General features: G+C 34.0%; 1 protein-coding gene across 1 annotated transcript in view; it reads right to left on the reverse strand.

Annotated features, from left to right (window-relative positions):
• LOC139974061 (microfibril-associated glycoprotein 4-like) overlaps window positions 1-11,274 on the reverse strand; it is a 14,147-nt gene extending 2,873 nt beyond the window's left edge. Inside the window, exons 1-4 of the mRNA XM_071980976.1 lie at window positions 11,141-11,274; window positions 10,362-10,427; window positions 1,966-2,159; window positions 1,369-1,674 (exon numbers count right to left, since the gene is read on the reverse strand). Coding sequence (XP_071837077.1) covers window positions 1,369-1,674; window positions 1,966-2,159; window positions 10,362-10,427; window positions 11,141-11,222 — 648 coding nt within the window. The 5' untranslated portion in view covers window positions 11,223-11,274. The remainder of the gene's footprint in view (window positions 1-1,368; window positions 1,675-1,965; window positions 2,160-10,361; window positions 10,428-11,140) is intronic.
• Between the last annotated feature and the right edge of the window lie 7,590 nt (window positions 11,275-18,864).

Raw genomic sequence — 18,864 nt, forward strand, 5'->3', positions numbered from 1 at the left:
TCACAAAGGAGCGTTTCGGAGATTTCCTCCAATTCGGTATAATCAATTTGCTCTACCATAAGATAAAAGATCAATGCCACTGTTTTGATTTTGAAGATCTTTCTCTCAACGCTTTAATCTTTAAGAAAACAAACATTAGATGTCAGCTATATACATCAAACATTACTAAGCTGTAATGTTTAACCCTTCGAATAACGACACAGGTGTTAAATAATTGTGCCATGCATGCATAGATATTAGTCAAAATTTTAAATGAAGCTTAGAATATTTTCTGTTAGATGTTTCATAATATTTGTTATCATAAATTTTAAATGTTTTCTCAATTCATGTGTTTTGAGTAATGCAATACTAGTATACTTCTTAATTCAATCTTCTCTGGTTTGTGATATTTCTATTCCCTTCAAAACAATGTAGCACACTCGACCTGTAACTTCTTGTTATTCAACATTACTGCCTGCAGTTCATTTAAATACGTTTTTAACACCTTCCTCCATTGCCATATACAATCTATGCTTAACAAAATCAATAAGTTAAGATAAAGCAATAGGGCAACAATTGATCCGTTTGAGTATTACAATACAGTTTCAGATATGAACTAAAATCCTTCCTTTTTATTAATAATATAACAGCGGTATAGCATTACCTGGAAGTAATCAATGTATCAAGGTACCTTTTATAACTGAAGTGAGTTTTCGCTCTGATTACACATGTATTGGTCCATAATGGCATTGTACACCTGACTATATGAAATATCAACTACTTTCTCAAAAAAAAAATTGATGAATGTTGATCATGTGACACTGCAAAAGAGATTGTGTGTACGGCGTGTCGGTTGAACATTCAACGCGGCTTATTTTTGATGGACGAGATCGCGTTTTTTTTTCCTTCTCTCTGTTGTGGGCAACATATTTCTTAAGTAATGTAACATTTCACTTCGGTGTAAGGTAGCGTGTACTCACTGAGGGAAAAGTAGAATCCTAAATAAACGCTTAAACGTTTGTCGTTTTTAACAATGTATCATTAAAGAGTATGGTAAGCCAGATCAGTTAGTTGGTTTAATTAATGGCGTAGATACCACTGTTGTTATAACCAGCATTGTATTTGTATTTTGTAATAAGAAATGCTTTAACTTTAGACATTTGAACGTATAGCAATCACAGAAAAACAAATAGAATTCGACGGAGGACTATCCGGATTTGTCACAAATCTTTCAGTCTGTATCTGTGTAATGCTAATTAAAATAAACTAATGACGTAAGTAATTACTTAATATCAAACATCCAATTAATAGTTGATGTCATCTGTGATTCATTATTTGTGAATTTATATACCAAAGGCCTACAGAAATCTAGATTCTATTATGACTTACCGTCCATCCACCTCCGTCAGACATGTTGCAATAAACTGGAAATGGTGATCCAGGCCAGCCAGTTGGTTTAATGGTGTAGATACCACTTTCGTTAATACCAGCAGTATATACATCTTGGCAGTTAGTGAGCTGCAAACATGTTTTTCCATCACCATAATAACCAGCCGTGCAGTAACATTGGTGTACGTTGCCTTGTTTCTCACACTGTGCATTGGGGCTGCAGCTGTATACGTCATCCCACGTGACATTGCCATTGATACAGTGAGCCATTCTTGTACAATCAGGGTTGACATAAAATCCACCAGCCTGTGCAATAGCAACGTGGTTGTAAACAGTGATAGTAAATTATAACAATAATATGAATAACTATAACGATAATAATGATAACTGTAGTGACGAAGATGACGACGATGATGATGATATTTTTTTTGCTGTCGGCATAAAGAATGGATAGCAGTATATCAAAATTAACGTAGAGTCAAGGGGGAAACTGGTAGAATACGGTAATTTGTACTTTTAAACATCTGAAAGTCATTTATTTTATATTAAATGACTTCTCGATATCTGGCTGCAGAAGTAAAGATTTGGGAATCTCACCGAAATGCTTGCATTCACACTCGTCATTTGACATGTGCAATTCTCAGGTGCCGCACAGACCTCTTCATTGTCGTCATTGTAGCATCGCAGCTGACCAGGTAGGCAGACAGTCTGGGTTGATAAACGAGTTGTGTCGATTGACTGAGAGGAGGTGTCAACTGGCGGTGAGGTGGTGCTCAGCTTGGTAGTATCATCTTAAATAGAGAACACAATTAAAAGGCGAATTTGTTAAAGGTAAATAAAGAGGTTCCTCTTTCTCTGTGTTTGCAACCTGCGCAAATCTTGAGAAAACAGATGTAAATTCTGTTGGTATTTCACACATTTCAATTAATCAGTTCCTCTTAAGTTTGTCTCTTTTAATGAAAAAAGAGGATGTCTGGATTATGAAACGAACATGGAACAGTAGAAATATCCACAAATTCTTGTTCCGCTCGATTACAAGTAAATTAATCAGTTAAATACCTGACAGCTATTTAACAATTTTTATTTACAAAATATCTTCTTAGCTGACTTCGCTTTTGGTCATTCCACATATTCAAACTGTTTACCTTCGTCTTTATAGGACAAGCAGTGTTTTTCTTTTTCTTGTCAGCCTCTTAGCAAAGTCACGTGACTCTGCAGAGAAACAGTAAAAGCTGACAGACAGTGAGGATGTGGAGAAGGTGGTGCTCTTTCTGATGGTTTAAAGATGTATCACCTAAAGGTATCCGTATAGTTTTCTCCTTGGTGGGCAGAGGATATATCAGGGGTTACAGCGCTAGCTCCGTCCTCAGCGCACTAAATATTCATACATGATAGGGGGTTAACACTTATGTATTTCTTTATCCAGCTCCATCCTGAACGCACATTAAACTCACCCACATCATTTAAACCACGCCTATATTTCCAGTCTCTGCACACTCCTTATGTCACTCAAAGGTTTGCCCGCCTTTATATGTTAATTTCACCTCTCGCTAGCAGCAGCTTCCTACGGCGACAATCGCAAGCAGGAGAAACAGTCAAATACAACGAAGAAATGTGCAAATAACCATCTGATTATTGCAGATGACGAAGAGTCAAATTCTTGCTAGATCAAAGGGGTACCAGTAACTTTAAATCAGTGTTTAAATGGAAAGGTGAAATAACGGGATCATGTCGATTTTGTCATTTCTGCGATACAGTCAGTACGCGCGATATTGAAGTATAACCTAACCTTAGCTCTTACGTTGTTAGGCTAGGTTAGGCCAGATCCTTTCCCTGATGTAGTAAATACGCTGTACTAGCAATGAGATAGTATAGGCTAGTATTTGTATAGTAAGTACCTTCGGACTAGGCCTAAGTCTAGACCTAAGTAAGTATATTCCTACTGTGTGTCATACTCAAAGCAAGACCTTCCCTAATTAACGACCGCCTCTAGTGACTACTTCTACCAAATGCGAGTAATTGTGGTGTACGGTAACTTCTGAGGGCACACCTAATCAAAGCCACACATTTATAGTGATATTATGCATAGACCTTTGTGCTCTTGAGTCAGTAGGCTACACTTTAGTCTTAGACCCTGTAGGTCTAGCTTGCCTTCGCTTTTAAAAGACTATGCCTAGGCTATACTACTAGTGGTCTACATGTTCGGGAAATGGCTATTAGTGATTGCCGACAGTGAAAGAAGAGATTGCTTAAAATTGCAAGTGAAGCATTTATTGTAGTGGCCTACATTAACCTCTGAGTATAAAACTTACCCAGGCTAGGCTATAACCAGTTAAGCTATATTAGTAAACTTAGGTTATATGCATTGAAATTTAATTTAAAAAATGATAATTTTGTACTATTCATTTATAAAAACCAAGAAACTTGTGTATGGATAATCTCAATCTAGAAGTATACTTCAATGTAAATTAGGGGGGGGGGGGGTACTTGTTTGTCAAACTTAAAAAATGTTTGGCTAAATTTAATTAGGCTAAGCCTACCCATGCAATGTTATAGGTATAGCCTAGGCCTAGTTTCAAATAAGTTTTATCCACGTGAGACATGTAAAAATGAAACACCACATAACTAGGTCACAGCTTTGCACTCCTTATGTTATATATAAGCCTCACACTATAAAACAGAAATAAGTTTTATTACATCTCATGTTGTTCTTATTCTACAATTATACTCCCCAGAGGTAGTTTTTGAAGCACTGTCAGTGAGGCAGATTATATTTCCATATTAGGCACAGCAGATCATGAATTTGGTGTAAATCTCAATAAACTGAAATGCCCATAGCAGGGACACCTTATAGCATTGATTTTCTGAACATTAAAAAGGGACACATTTACAGTAAGGCATATTATGTTTCCGTATATACCACAGCAGATCATGAAATTGGTGTAATCTCAATAAGCCGAACCGCCCATAACAAAATTCCTTATGGAATTGCTCTCTGAACATTCAAAAAGGGACACATATACAGTTTTCATGGGAGAGAATGTTTGTATGGATACAAACTGATAAGTATTTAAACATGGTACAACACTCAAATAAAGACCGTTAATGTAATTGATTTTGTTTTACTTTGAAACTTTTTCTAACAAAGGTGACCGGCTTCTGTTAGGTACAGAAATAAATAATTCTTTCTGCTGTTATGTGTTATTTTGTTTGGCAGAAATGGAAGATTTGTCCCAAGAGGAGGCTGCAGTTTACTTAGCCCTATGATCGTATATTGTAGTTGAGCAACTACAACTCATACCATCAAGTCAAAAGTCCAACACAGAAATGAGTTGCAAGGTGATTGATAACATGTATAAGTTATACATGTAGAGGTCAATTGAGGTCACTGCGATCATTGCAATATACCATTATCTCATACTTCCATACACTTTCTCCTATTTAAGTGTTAATAGATATCGATTTATCTTTGCACAAGATTGATCTCTTACTCTCCGCAAATTGTGGAAGCATAACTTGAAGCCACTGCGAAGTCATCAATTTTATATTAGATGAATTTCTTGTGATAGAGAAATTCAGTTAAATTAAAGTGCATCTATCTTAGAAATGTCAAAACAGAGAGGCCAAATCGTGACTGTACAACACATAATTGTACACTATTCTAAGCATATCCTACATTCTGTATTGCAGATGGCAAGTCTCTGAATTCTAGTTTTATTTCTCCATGGTATAAACAAAGAGTGTTAAAATGGCCTTCAGTAAAGTGTCAGTCCTCTTTAAAATTGTTGTCATAGAGCAGTGAGATACCTTGGCTATCTTGGAAAAAAAGGGGGGATGTAAACTTTCAGTGAATGTTATTTTACTGTATCAAATTTAAACAATTTCACAAATCTTTTGTTGCAGATGAACTTGGCATTTTCTCTTGTCACTCTGTTGTTTTGGGGAATTTCAACATCGAAGGGTGCAAGGGTGCATCCTTGCAATTATTCATATACATGTAATACAAGTAATTTTTATTTGTTAGATTTATGTTTAATCTACATGGAATTGTGCTAGCTGATAGCCCACTGATTATTGGTAAAGTGGAACCAGTTTAGATCTGTAAGGAAATTAAGGAAATTGAACAAATTTATTTACTGAGGTATCAGCCAGAAGCAACAGGACTTTGCAAAGCTTAAGCATGGCAACAAATTTGTCTAACGCGAAGAGAAAATTGCTTGATAGAGAGCTTTCAGTGCTCCTACCTTCATCTACCATAAAATGACAACAGAAACAATGTTGAACCAGTATCACAACCTTTGGTTTGACTATAGGCTCAGTGCTGTAAATAACACTATTGACTCATTTTGCTCCAAGCGACGTGTAATGCACATTTACACATTTGACCATTGCCTATTATGCAATTGGTATGTCAAGTTCACGAAAACAGGCTGTGTGTACTTAAACCTCCATTTTCTTGTTTGTCGAAAAAGATCAGAGGAAACGACCGTGACGAATCTTTAATTGGCTGCCAACACAGTCTGTTACTGCACTTGCTACAAAAGATAGGCTAATGCAATTTATTCCTTTTCTACAACTGAAACTGATAAAAAATAATGTTTTCAAAAAGTATGGCACAAACTAGTGGACTGAAGGAAGCGATTAATCTTCATTTTCATTCTAGTTCGTTAACACACCATTTAATACTTTAATTGCTTTTTTTCCTTTCCTAGATTTGGTACAAACTGGAAGAGGTGAAAAATGAGAAATTGAGAGAGGCTACCAAGTAACACAGCTTTGCAGTAGTAGAAGGATGTCTTTGGCTTGGATGATGCACATCAAGAATGTGATTGTAGCTGTTTTTATGAGAAACAATTTGATGTTTTGCATTTCAATTCATCTCTCTGTTCACAATTGATAATACCTGTTGGTACAACTTCAATTAAACTTGCATAGAGATGGCCTGTGATTAAGAGACATGTGGAAGTGCTCAGGAATTTATGTCATAGGTCATTTAGGGGTCAGTTTAGTTAATTGTTTTGAAACGCTTCTTCCTGAGTCCACAGACGGACATGTTGATGAATGCAAAACGTGATCATAATTATTGTCATTCAGAATTTCAGAAAATTCATGTTCAAGGACACTTCGGTCTATTCTTTAACTACTTAACTGTTAGCTCACAATCTTTTCAAATTAATCTTTCTTGTTATGATAATAAGCTTTAACTTACCACTTTCTATTGGAGTTAAAATGATTTGCACAAGTATGTGAGGTCCAAGGATGAGCTTATGACTAAAACATTAATGGTATTGTTGGAACTTGGAAGCCTAATTATTGTCTTGCAGATGTTCGGTTTGCCTGTGCAAAGTGGTAAAATATAATTGTAATTCAAATAAAAATATGAATTAATTACCAATAAGTAAATAATTAGATTAAAAATAAATAAATTTGGTATAAGGTCATCCTAATCAACAACAATGTGAACATAGATCTTCTAAGACCTTCCTATCTAGTTTAATTGTAGTCAGTATAGGCCCCAAATTATAGCACGCTATAATGGCAAGAAGTTTTCAAAAGTACCTTCCGGGAGGTCTTTACTCTCCAATTAGTCTCAGACATTTTTAAGGAACACACAAGATGATTGAATGGGAAAATTTCCTCAAAGGTTGTAATAAAAGCAGTTTAAGAATTCTGACCAAAGGTGACCACATTTGAATATCTAGCATATTTGCGGCTAATTCAGCATACCTTTAAAGAAAAGAAGCTACTGACACAGGGCTGAATTTTGTCGTAACAAAGGTTATTGGGAGAGAGGCTTTGATCAAGTTTTTCAAGAGAGGATTTCTGTTCAAGAGAGGAAAACTGTTCAAGTGATTTTCAAGTTGTATCCTTGTGCAAAAGTGCTGATCAAGGTCTTGGTATCCCTGTTACATTTCACAGTTGATGTCGAGCAATCAGAGCTTCAGCATGTGACGATGGTTATGCTGTAAATATGTCCTCAAAATTTTGATTTCAGTATTGCATTTCATATATTAATTCATTGTATAAGTATTTGAGGAATAAATTAAACTAAATTGCGAAAGTTCACTTAGTACTCAAAATTCCAAAGTAATGGAGATGCAAATAAAGTTAGTTATCAGTAGCATTGATGATGTTATTTTATAATTTATGTTTTGCTTTTTTCTCAATTTGAATGCATTGCAACTTAAATGGTGAATAAGGTGGCATACCCAATAGTATTAACAAATATGGGGTGATTTAACCAGGAATGAGGTGGAAAATCAGTTTAATATTAACCAGGATAATGGTGACATCAACCAGGAAATGTTGTTTAATATAACCAGAAAGGGGTGGAACATTCTGTGATATTAATCAGGATAGTTATAGCACCAACCAAGAAAAGTGTGGTAAATTTGACCATGAGAGGTGAAATATTTCATGATATTTACCAGCATAGTACTAGCATCAACCAGGAAATGTTGGTTAATTTGACCAGGAAAGAGGTGGAACATTTTATGATATTAACCAGGATAGTACTAGCATTAACCAGGAAATGTTGGTTAATTTGACCAGGAAAGAGGTGGAACATTTTATGATATTAACCAGGATAGTATTAGCACCTATGAAATGTTGGTTAATTTAACCAGGAAAGAGGTGAAATATTTCATGACATTAACCAGGATAGTATTAGCATCAACCAGGAATATCATTTTTGTGGGACCGTTCCACTAAATAAACGGGAAGGCGGGCCGGGGGTGTGGGCAACTTATGAGCGTAAGAGTCCCGTCCGCCCAAAAACATTTTATGATATTAACCAGGATAGTATTAGCACAACCAGGAAATGTTGGTTAATTTAACCAGGAAAGAGGTGAAATATTTTCATGACATTAACCAGGATAGTATTAGCATCAACCAGGAATATCATTTTTGTGGGACCGTTCCACTAAATAAACGGGAAGGCGGGCCGGGGGTGTGGGCAACTTATGAGCGTAAGAGTCCCGTCCGCCCAAAACTGACCAAAATATACGTTCATGCTGAGTGATATTAGAAGGCGCTTAACCACGTGACAAAATATAAAATTCCTGGCATATTATAAAATATCCACATAAAGATGGTCACATTTTGCTTATTGAATTCTAGTTTGACGTTTCAATGACTCTGTAAATAACGATATCCCATTATGTTTACCTGAAATGAACAGCGATTGTCCTAAATAGGATGTTAATTTGGTAACTCGTCAATTAAAAAAGGATAAAAGAGTTACTACTTGTGGATCGGACAACATCCCTTGGTGCGTATTTACATTTTCTCTTCTGAATGAGTCCCAATATACACATCAAATTTCCATGAAAGCTTGCAAAATAGTGAAATCCCTAGCCTGTGGAAAACGGCATTAACATTCCCTGTTCCAAATTTCAAGTGAAGAATCTCAAACATGTAAATGATTTTAGACCAACTGATTTAGCGAGTATTGTATTTAACATTATGCAAAAGCTTCTTCTGCCACAGTTGTTGGTTAGGTTTTAATCAGTATGGGGATAAACGTCAATTGGCTTACAGAAAAGATGTACCATGCATGTGATTTTACATATCCATGAAGTTGTGTCCCAGTTGAATAACAAGCTAAACACTATGTCAAAGGTGCTTTACCTGGATTTCTCTTCAATACGATCAAGTTAATAAAAGATTAATCTGGAATTATTACTGATCCATGGCTATTACATTGGTTATAGCTCATTTCATAACGACAGATTTAACCACAAGTTAAATTAGAAAAGGACTATAAAAGTTGGGTCCATTGTCTGCTCTAATGTTTGCTTTATACACGGACGAAATTAAATCCAACGATCATCTCTCAGTCACAAAATATGCATATGTCACTGCATTATCATGCAAAATATACAAGATTTCATTGTCGATCATCATTTCAATTATCAGCAAAATGTCAATGATATAGTTCAAACAAACCATTGAAATGACTTATTGCTCATTCCCAAAGACTTAGAAGAAATTGTTTTTTGCTAACATTAACATAAAACATGAAGGCCGCTTGTCGTCTAGATCACAAAGTGTTAAAATAAATGAATCAGAGTTTGAGAAAACATCCAATACTGACAACTTAAGGGTACCCAATAGCAAAAACCTGACGTTAAATTGTCATATATGGAATCAATTGAGCAGGGTGTATTATTGGTCTCTAGTTTTAGCATAAATCGTGTCATGTTTTAACAGAGGTATTCTATGCTGTACCTGTTTGGTACAACTTCACGTCATCGAGAGATAAAGAATCGAATAATAAAGTATCTTAAGAAACGTTTTTTTCAAGCTTTGGGTGCCTATTTCACAGGTGCTAACAGTAAACAAAATCTACCTTTTTTTGTGTACAATCTCCACTTAGATAAATGATCATGTAAAAAAAAACAATGAATGTAAGCAAGCATAAGGAACGTCTTCGACTAACAGTCAAACCAATTTCAAGAGATGGATTTCGACATAAGCCACACAGAAGGAAACGGAGGAAAACAATTACACTAGATCACCGTTTTTAGAAATCCTTCACAAAGTAAAATGTTATTCTGGTTACTTTTATTTAATAAATAAATAAATAAATATATATATATATATATATATATATACATATTATATATATATATATATATATATATATATATATATATATATATATATATATATATGTATAATTGTATATATATATGGTATTGGTATGTATGTAACGTTTATTATCCTTGGTTCTCCAATGTATGTAGCCTACATCTCTAATACATCTTTGCAACCGATGTTTCAAGCTGTTGGTTCTTTGAATGTTCCCCAAAGGAAAATTATTAGAAAACAGATGATCGCATCCATTTCAGCAAGATTCCATAGCTTTGATAAATTTTTCTTGTAAGTACTTTAACCTTAACTACAGCGGGAAAATGAACGGAAAAAATGTATATTATGTTGTCATCACTTAGGACAAGATCTAGTTAAACTATAGAAAATGAAAGTCTTACCATTTGTTGAACCTTTGTAACAACTTCCTCCTACACCAGGAAACTTCTCCGCAAATTCACACAATCCTAAAAGCGAAATAACAAAACAAAAGGCACATTGGACTTTACTAATGATTACAAGTTTGTCACGGGAGAATGTCCGCGTTTCGGGAGGATTGGGGTGGGAGCGGAAGGGTGAATTACCAATGCAAGAGGATCGGATTTGCTTTCAGAATATTTTTTTTACAGAATGTTGAATTCAAATTGTAGAAAGTGTAGTTACATCTGTTTCTAACTCATTTCTTGAATTTAAAGATGTTCCAGATCTACTTCGTAGGTTTATTTTTATTGTGCACATAACCAATGTAGTCAAATATCTGAGCTGCTTTGATTTCTTCCTTCTTTATTAAACATAAAAGTGCGTTTTAATTCGTTATTATTTATTACATAAATTGATATATAGGTTTCCGTCTACAAACTTACTCTTGTCATATACCTTGATATATTCGTGCCAAATTTCCGATTACAATCATAATCGTAAGTTTTATCGTAACTTTGAGTAACCATAGAAACACTAAGTAAAAAAACAGAGTATAGCAATCACCCAATTACACCATATACACAACGTCACATCACTGCTGACAGAACAAACTGTATTATTTGAAAATAGAAGTGGATTATGTTACAAAGTACATCAGGGTCTTGTTGGTTCTTATTCTATATATCGCTAATGAATTAGGTTTCAGTTGTTAAAATGCATGATAAGGAACGGACAAAATATAAAAATAAAGAGTACTCACTGCCTGCTGCTAAAGATGTACCAAAGCATGCCATGAAAATAAGAAGGTGTTGGAAACATATGCTATTTTCTTTAACAGCCATGTTTTTCAGTTGTTCTCAGATTTGAGCAGAGTCTGATTCAAAATGTTCGGTACATGTTCTGATGTACTATGTCATGTTTTTTAAATTGCCATATGTTGTCGAGCTATCAAGAGATTCATGCATATTCATCAATTCACTCAATTTTGGGTCTCTTTTTTAAGTCTCTGCGCAGTAGGGACGTTTAACGAATCGAGGGAGGCTAATATGTTAATCAGTTAATAAGGTGGGAGGAGACAATAAAGATGGCTGGCTGGCTAGATATTTTAATATGAAATATAGATTGTTTTCCAATAAAGTTATTTAAATATGTAATGAAATATGAGTTTACTCAAGGATGAGTAGTAATTCAAAAACTACCTTTTCAAACTGCCAATAAATAAAACAGAGCTGTGTTGACAGGAACGATTGTGACCATATCTATAGTGGGATTTATATTTTGCTCAAATGACAACAAAACGCAGGAAGGAGGAGCGATTAAAGATATAGATTGTGAAATTTGAGAAAAGAGCCATGTCTGCTATCCCAAGGTATATTAGTTTGCATCACATAACTTAAAGAAATTTGATATCCCCGACTGCTTTCCCCGGAAAAGGCTATTACCTGATTGGCTGGATGGTTTCTCGATATCTCTGGCATATCCTATTTAGGAAAATGTTTTTCATGAACAACTATATATTAACCTTTCTTGGGATCTAACTAATTGATAAATTTGTGAACAATTGAAGGTCCTTATATGCGATCTGGTGCAATGTTTTGCCAGTTTCATCATTGATATCAAATTATCAGCAGATTTTGTTTCCTTTTTGAATTCATTGTTCTTTTCTGTATTATATCAGAAAGACAAACAATTTTTCCAGTAGGATGATTCTCGTTTATGTCCAATGTTCTGGACTATAATACATTTGACGAACTTCACTAGTGGACAATAAAAACTTTCATATTTTGTAGCAGAATTTCACATCAATATGATCAGATTATACGGTTTCTAATGTTTAGAGAGAAGTAAAAATGCATCAATTCATTACGCATAATTATGCGTCCTGTATTGCATAGCATAGACCTAGTGCCCTTCATGTAGATTTACCGGGCATATATATATTAAAAGGGAGTGGCACTCATAGAATGTCGCAAATTCAAATACATCTGGTAATGCTTAAAACAATGCAGAGTCAGAATGTATGCTTAGGCTAAGTACCGTGCTTGTGTGTGACACCCGAGTCCAAATGAATGATTCTCGTTCAAATATTCCGCCCCAGTGGAAGTAACACACTACCTTTAAATTAGAGTATAACAATTATTAAATTGATGATCAAAATATTGTATTTTTGAACTTTGATCAGAGCTATAGGCTAAAGTATGCTATCTTTAAAATTCCCTGACTAAGGAAGACTAATGTATGAATGTTAACATCTGGACAATCTGAGGCAACAAGTTTACAAAGTACTTAGTACCAACCACAATAGAGTAAATTTAAGAGAAGTTGATAGTTTGCTTAGAGAAAAAAACACTGTACTAATTATTTATAGAAAGCGCATATCACGTACGATTGCTAGATAAGCTTCATAACATGCTGTTCGTGCAACAACTTATGACGAATCATAGAAAGGACGAACACGCACGTTGTCGTCGTCGTTGTGCATACGGTTCGTGACACTCCATCGAGTGCAGTTAGGTAGGCTATATGTATTTTATTACGCAGTGGCCAACTGTAGGCTTGTAATATGCTATAGGCTAAATTTAGCTATTGCATCTGCCAAACTAAGGAGCTGAATCAGTAGGCCTGAGTGTTACTACGATTATAATCGAGTCAACGGGGCTGACGAGTATTCAAGATCAAAAGAGCACTGACAAAATACCATGCAAAAAACGACAACAGTTTTTAACATTTTCTCGACACTGAAAGGGAGGAGCAGTTGCTCCCACTGCTCCCCCTGGCTACGTCCCTGCCTACAACTACGAGATAGTGACTCCAGATACAATCTGGCTTCTGATGGTATAGACGTTTTCTTTGAAAACGTACGTTTATGAACTTAATTCAATTTAAAACAACCGATTCACACAGAGATTTCAGTATCTATTATCCATCTTAAAGTTTTGTACCACAGTAAAAGCTGGATCGTGTCGATAAATCTGTACAATCGGTAGGATGTGATATTAGGTTTACAGTAAGAACTAAGGATATCTGTAATCCCAACAAATGCATCGAATTAGATTTACAGTAGTAACTGTATCCTTTGTGTGTATCAGGTGGTTAAAAAAAAGTTGAATTACCTTTAAAAGCTCTGATTTGGAAGAATTAATATTTAATTCTGTCTTACACTTACTAAAGTGGCAACAAACGGAAAATTAGTGACCTAAGTGTCTTAAACAATGATGATACGTCACCTGTGAAACGAAATATCACAGGACTTAGAGATCTAGAAAGTTATTGGCGATTTAGTATGTACAGTAAGTCAACTAGTGTATTTGTATGGAGCATGCTACCTCAGAGTTGTTTCTAGGTTTAATCCGTCCATATTCTCGTCGGTTATAGGATATTTTTCTTAATTAGTTATTCATATTACTAAATGTCAATTTTAATCACGAGTTCATTATTCACTGACTTGCGCGAGGTTGTGAAGGTCTCGGAATCGTACATTCATCATTCGAGAAAAACACAAGTCCAAGAATGGTCAATATATTGTATAATTGAATTTACCTGATTTGAATAAATACATATCTGGCTGTAGATCATTACCTTATCCTGACAAGAATGTCACTAAAAGGGAATTTGAAACCGTTGTTCATGATATACCAAGGTGATCGAGCAACCGCCTAGGCAGTCAGGTAACAGTCCTTTCCGTGGGGAGAGGGGAGGGGGGGAAGGGGTGACCGAAGGGGAAGCAGTCGGGGAAATCAAATTTCATCAAGATATGTGTTGCAAACTATAAGACATTGGAAGAGCAGACATGGATCTTTTCTCCAATCTGAAAATCTATATCTTTAATCTTTGTTCCTTCCTGTGTTACTTTGATATGAACAAATTATAAATTAAACTTGATATGATCACAATCATTTTGTTTTAATACAGCGCTGCTTTATTCATTGAAAGTTGGAGATGGCTACTATTCATCCAGATTATGTACAGTCGTATTTTCGACCATATTTAAATAACCTTATGGACAAAAAATCTATGTTTCGTATTAATTGAACTATTAGTTGATTCCCTCATTGTTAATGCATTGTTTGCATATGAGCCGTACATAAAGCATATAAAATAAATCCAAGCAAAACAGGAGATGATAAAAACCGGAATGAATATTACAAACAAACACAGCATCGACAGTTCCTAGAAAAGTTCAAACAAGACGCCATTATGAAAAGCAAAATAGAAGATTAATGAAAAGGATATATATCGTAGGTTGCTAGGAGAAACCAGAATTTGTCAACACTGTGAATAAAGGAGAAATTGCATAAAGAAACCTGTTCATAATATTAACTAATATTCAACAGACTGATGCCTATTTAAGTTGATATACTACATTACTGCATACGGCTTTAGAGTACTAAGAGAGAGGTTTAAATCAACATTTTCTAAATGAGTACGACGTTCCATTCTAAACATTAAAGTATCACTGTCTATATGTCTGCGTGTCTGTCTGTCTTTCTATCTGTATACCTGTCTATCTGTCTGTGTGTCTGTGTGTCGATCTGTCTATATGTGTGTGTGTCTGCGTGTCTATCTGTCTACATGTCTATCTATCTATCTATCTATCTATCTATCTATCTATCTATCTATCTATCTATCTATCTATCTATCTATCTATCTATCTATCTATCTATCTATCTATCTATCTATCTATCTATCTATCTATCTATCTATCTATCTATCTATCTATCTATCTATCTATCTATCTATCTATCTATCTATCTATCTATCTATCTATCTATCTATCTATCTATCTATCTATCTATCTATCTATCTATCTATCTATCTATCTATCTATCTATCTATCTATCTATCTATCTATCTATCTATCTATCTATCTATCTATCTATCTATCTATCTATCTATCTATCTATCTATCTATCTATCTATCTATCTATCTATCTATCTATCTATCTATCTATCTATCTATCTATCTATCTATCTATCTATCTATCTATCTATCTATCTATCTATCTATCTATCTATCTATCTATCTATCTATCTATCTATCTATCTATCTATCTATCTATCTATCTATCTATCTATCTATCTATCTATCTATCTATCTATCTATCTATCTATCTATCTATCTATCTATCTATCTATCTATCTATCTATCTATCTATCTATCTATCTATCTATCTATCTATCTATCTATCTATCTATCTATCTATCTATCTATCTATCTATCTATCTATCTATCTATCTATCTATCTATCTATCTATCTATCTATCTATCTATCTATCTATCTATCTATCTATCTATCTATCTATCTATCTATCTATCTATCTATCTATCTATCTATCTATCTATCTATCTATCTATCTATCTATCTATCTATCTATCTATCTATCTATCTATCTATCTATCTATCTATCTATCTATCTATCTATCTATCTATCTATCTATCTATCTATCTATCTATCTATCTATCTATCTATCTATCTATCTATCTATCTATCTATCTATCTATCTATCTATCTATCTATCTATCTATCTATCTATCTATCTATCTATCTATCTATCTATCTATCTATCTATCTATCTATCTATCTATCTATCTATCTATCTATCTATCTATCTATCTATCTATCTATCTATCTATCTATCTATCTATCTATCTATCTATCTATCTATCTATCTATCTATCTATCTATCTATCTATCTATCTATCTATCTATCTATCTATCTATCTATCTATCTATCTATCTATCTATCTATCTATCTATCTATCTATCTATCTATCTATCTATCTATCTATCTATCTATCTATCTATCTATCTATCTATCTATCTATCTATCTATCTATCTATCTATCTATCTATCTATCTATCTATCTATCTATCTATCTATCTATCTATCTATCTATCTATCTATCTATCTATCTATCTATCTATCTATCTATCTATCTATCTATCTATCTATCTATCTATCTATCTATCTATCTATATTATACATAATGACTTAATGCTTTAGGATGTTCACTATCTTACATTAATGAAGAGAAGCCAACCCACGCAACGTTTCCTTTCCAACATCTAGTTAAAAATATATGTACGTGTAAGAGTGGTAAGTATTCTATATTCCCTTTAATTAAAGACAAATTGTCCATACATTGGCTATGAGATGTATATCAAATTCACTACTCCATTTGGGTTCAATTGAACGACTTTTATTGAAAATGAAATACAAACAAGAGCTTGCTCTGAACGAAGCGCCATTATATCAACTTTTGAATTGTTCCTTTTTTCCATAATGTAAGCTAATAATATTGTTCAAAAAATACTGTAAAAGAAAAATGTACAACAGACGCTTCACCGGTAAAGTCTATTGTACACAATTGAGATAGAGTAAACATATCGTTGTCAGATTGATCGTGTCATAAAGTTCTTCAATGATGAATAAATGAAGTTCTTTCTCTTGGACAGACTTGGGATGACTGGTGATTTGTTTACGTCTATCGCATGCAACACGGCGGTGTGCACGTTTCTCGTTCTCCACTGGTCAAGGTCCATGCGAAAAAAAAACCAGAAGACCTACAAAAGTGACTAAGGAGACATGGTGTTATGATAAGTATTTGTGCATTAACCGTGTTATAGCTGTTCGGGCACTGGATAAAGTATTGAACCTCCTGGGTTTGATTGTCATTCCTGGAAAATGTAACCATGACTGGTGGCACTCGATTATCGACCCATCATACCTTATAGGTATGCTACTCAATTTACAGAGGTGTTACATGAATTTAAAATAACACATATAATATTTGTAGTACTGTGACAGACAATAACAATATAACTAGCATATATTTAATTCTATACTTTAAATATATAGTACACATCCGCTTGGTGACTTGTTGTTGTTGCTAAACAGTACTTCAGACAAAGCTAATGAAAGCACACGACAGGAGAGAACATAGAAAAAAGCACGGCTGTTACCAAACTGTAGTTATGGGGACTACCAAGATAACCACAGGGAGTACCGACATCTTACTTCCATTTGTTTCTTGTTGAACATAGAATGACGTAACTTTCACAACATCATATTTTATGTTGAACCTTCCAATGTAATTCTTTCCATACACAAAATTATATTGATAATCGACAGTGTTACCATCAGAACTCGCAACATGTCTTGTAAGGCGAAAGGTGCTGTGGTTCAGTCGAAATGTGTACCTAATGTGCTAATTGAGACTAGTTACTAGGTACAGCAACTCCTTCGTGACAGTAGGTTATTGATTAATACTACATTGTTGTGTTAGTGAAAAAGTTTCAAATTTAGTTTTATTTTTCTCGTTGTATCTTCATAGAGGTGTACAAAATATAACTAACTTAATGCAGCGATCTGAACAAAATAAGATCTTTAAAACTTTTGGCAATTCCAAATATCAAGTATAGATTATTTTCATAAATACTTATTGTTTGTTTAAAAATTCGATTCAATTCTGTAAAGATTTTAATAAAGACAATTCTGAAAACGTCACTTGGACATCAAATAAGGTAGTTGTGCTTACTACCATTCCTACACGAAAGGCTAATCACACGTGGTTATTTTAACCAATTAACTGAAAGTTACTCATAGCAACTACCCCACAATATACCCCGCCGTCAAAACATAAGGCATAATCTATGCAAATAGCACAAACGTTAGCATAATTAAATGACATTTATGAAGACTGAATCTATAGAGAAAACTAAAGGTAGAGATATATATATCCACAGTTACTGTGTTAGGTAAAATACTCATTGCACTACTTCATTAATACATGTCATTTGACATATTTGCATATTCAAACATTGAATTGAAATTGATTAATCTTGATCTCCAAGGCTTATAACCAACATTTTGAACCAATTTTCTATCTACGTTATATTGGTATACCGATATTTGTTTAATAAGAATGAACTTGAAAGTGCAGAGAACAAAATGATGCTCATTGAATAATTGTCATTAAACTTCCCAGTCAAATTTCTTTTAATGATTTGCTTCAATCAATTTTACCATTATTATATCTACAGTTAGGCAGGTAATTAACCAGTCTTTCTATTCAGAGTCATAACAATGCTTACACTTCAACTCCATTCATTGCTTCAAATAACGAGCATATGCGTTTCGGTGATATTTTGTGAACATTCAATATCTTTTTTTATTACTTTTCGAATTCATAAAGTACAATAGTCTACAAATAGTCTAGTACAATAGCGCGTTTGCTTTACCTGGGAATAAATAAAAGGTTATCAAGTAAAGCAAATAAACTGCAATTGAAAATATATTTACTGAATAGAAAGGGAGACGCTCTACGCCAAGTTGTGTCTCCTGTATAAGTATACGTTACATATTGCTGGAAGATTGAGTTATTGTCTAATTCTAATGAAGATAACTAAATGTAAACCTAAGTGACAAAAGCTGATCTTCCGTCACTGATATTAATACCGTCGATGACGTAATCACAAGAT

This window comes from Apostichopus japonicus, chromosome 9, assembly GCF_037975245.1.
Source record: "Apostichopus japonicus isolate 1M-3 chromosome 9, ASM3797524v1, whole genome shotgun sequence".
Classification (NCBI taxonomy): domain Eukaryota; kingdom Metazoa; phylum Echinodermata; class Holothuroidea; order Aspidochirotida; family Stichopodidae; genus Apostichopus; species Apostichopus japonicus.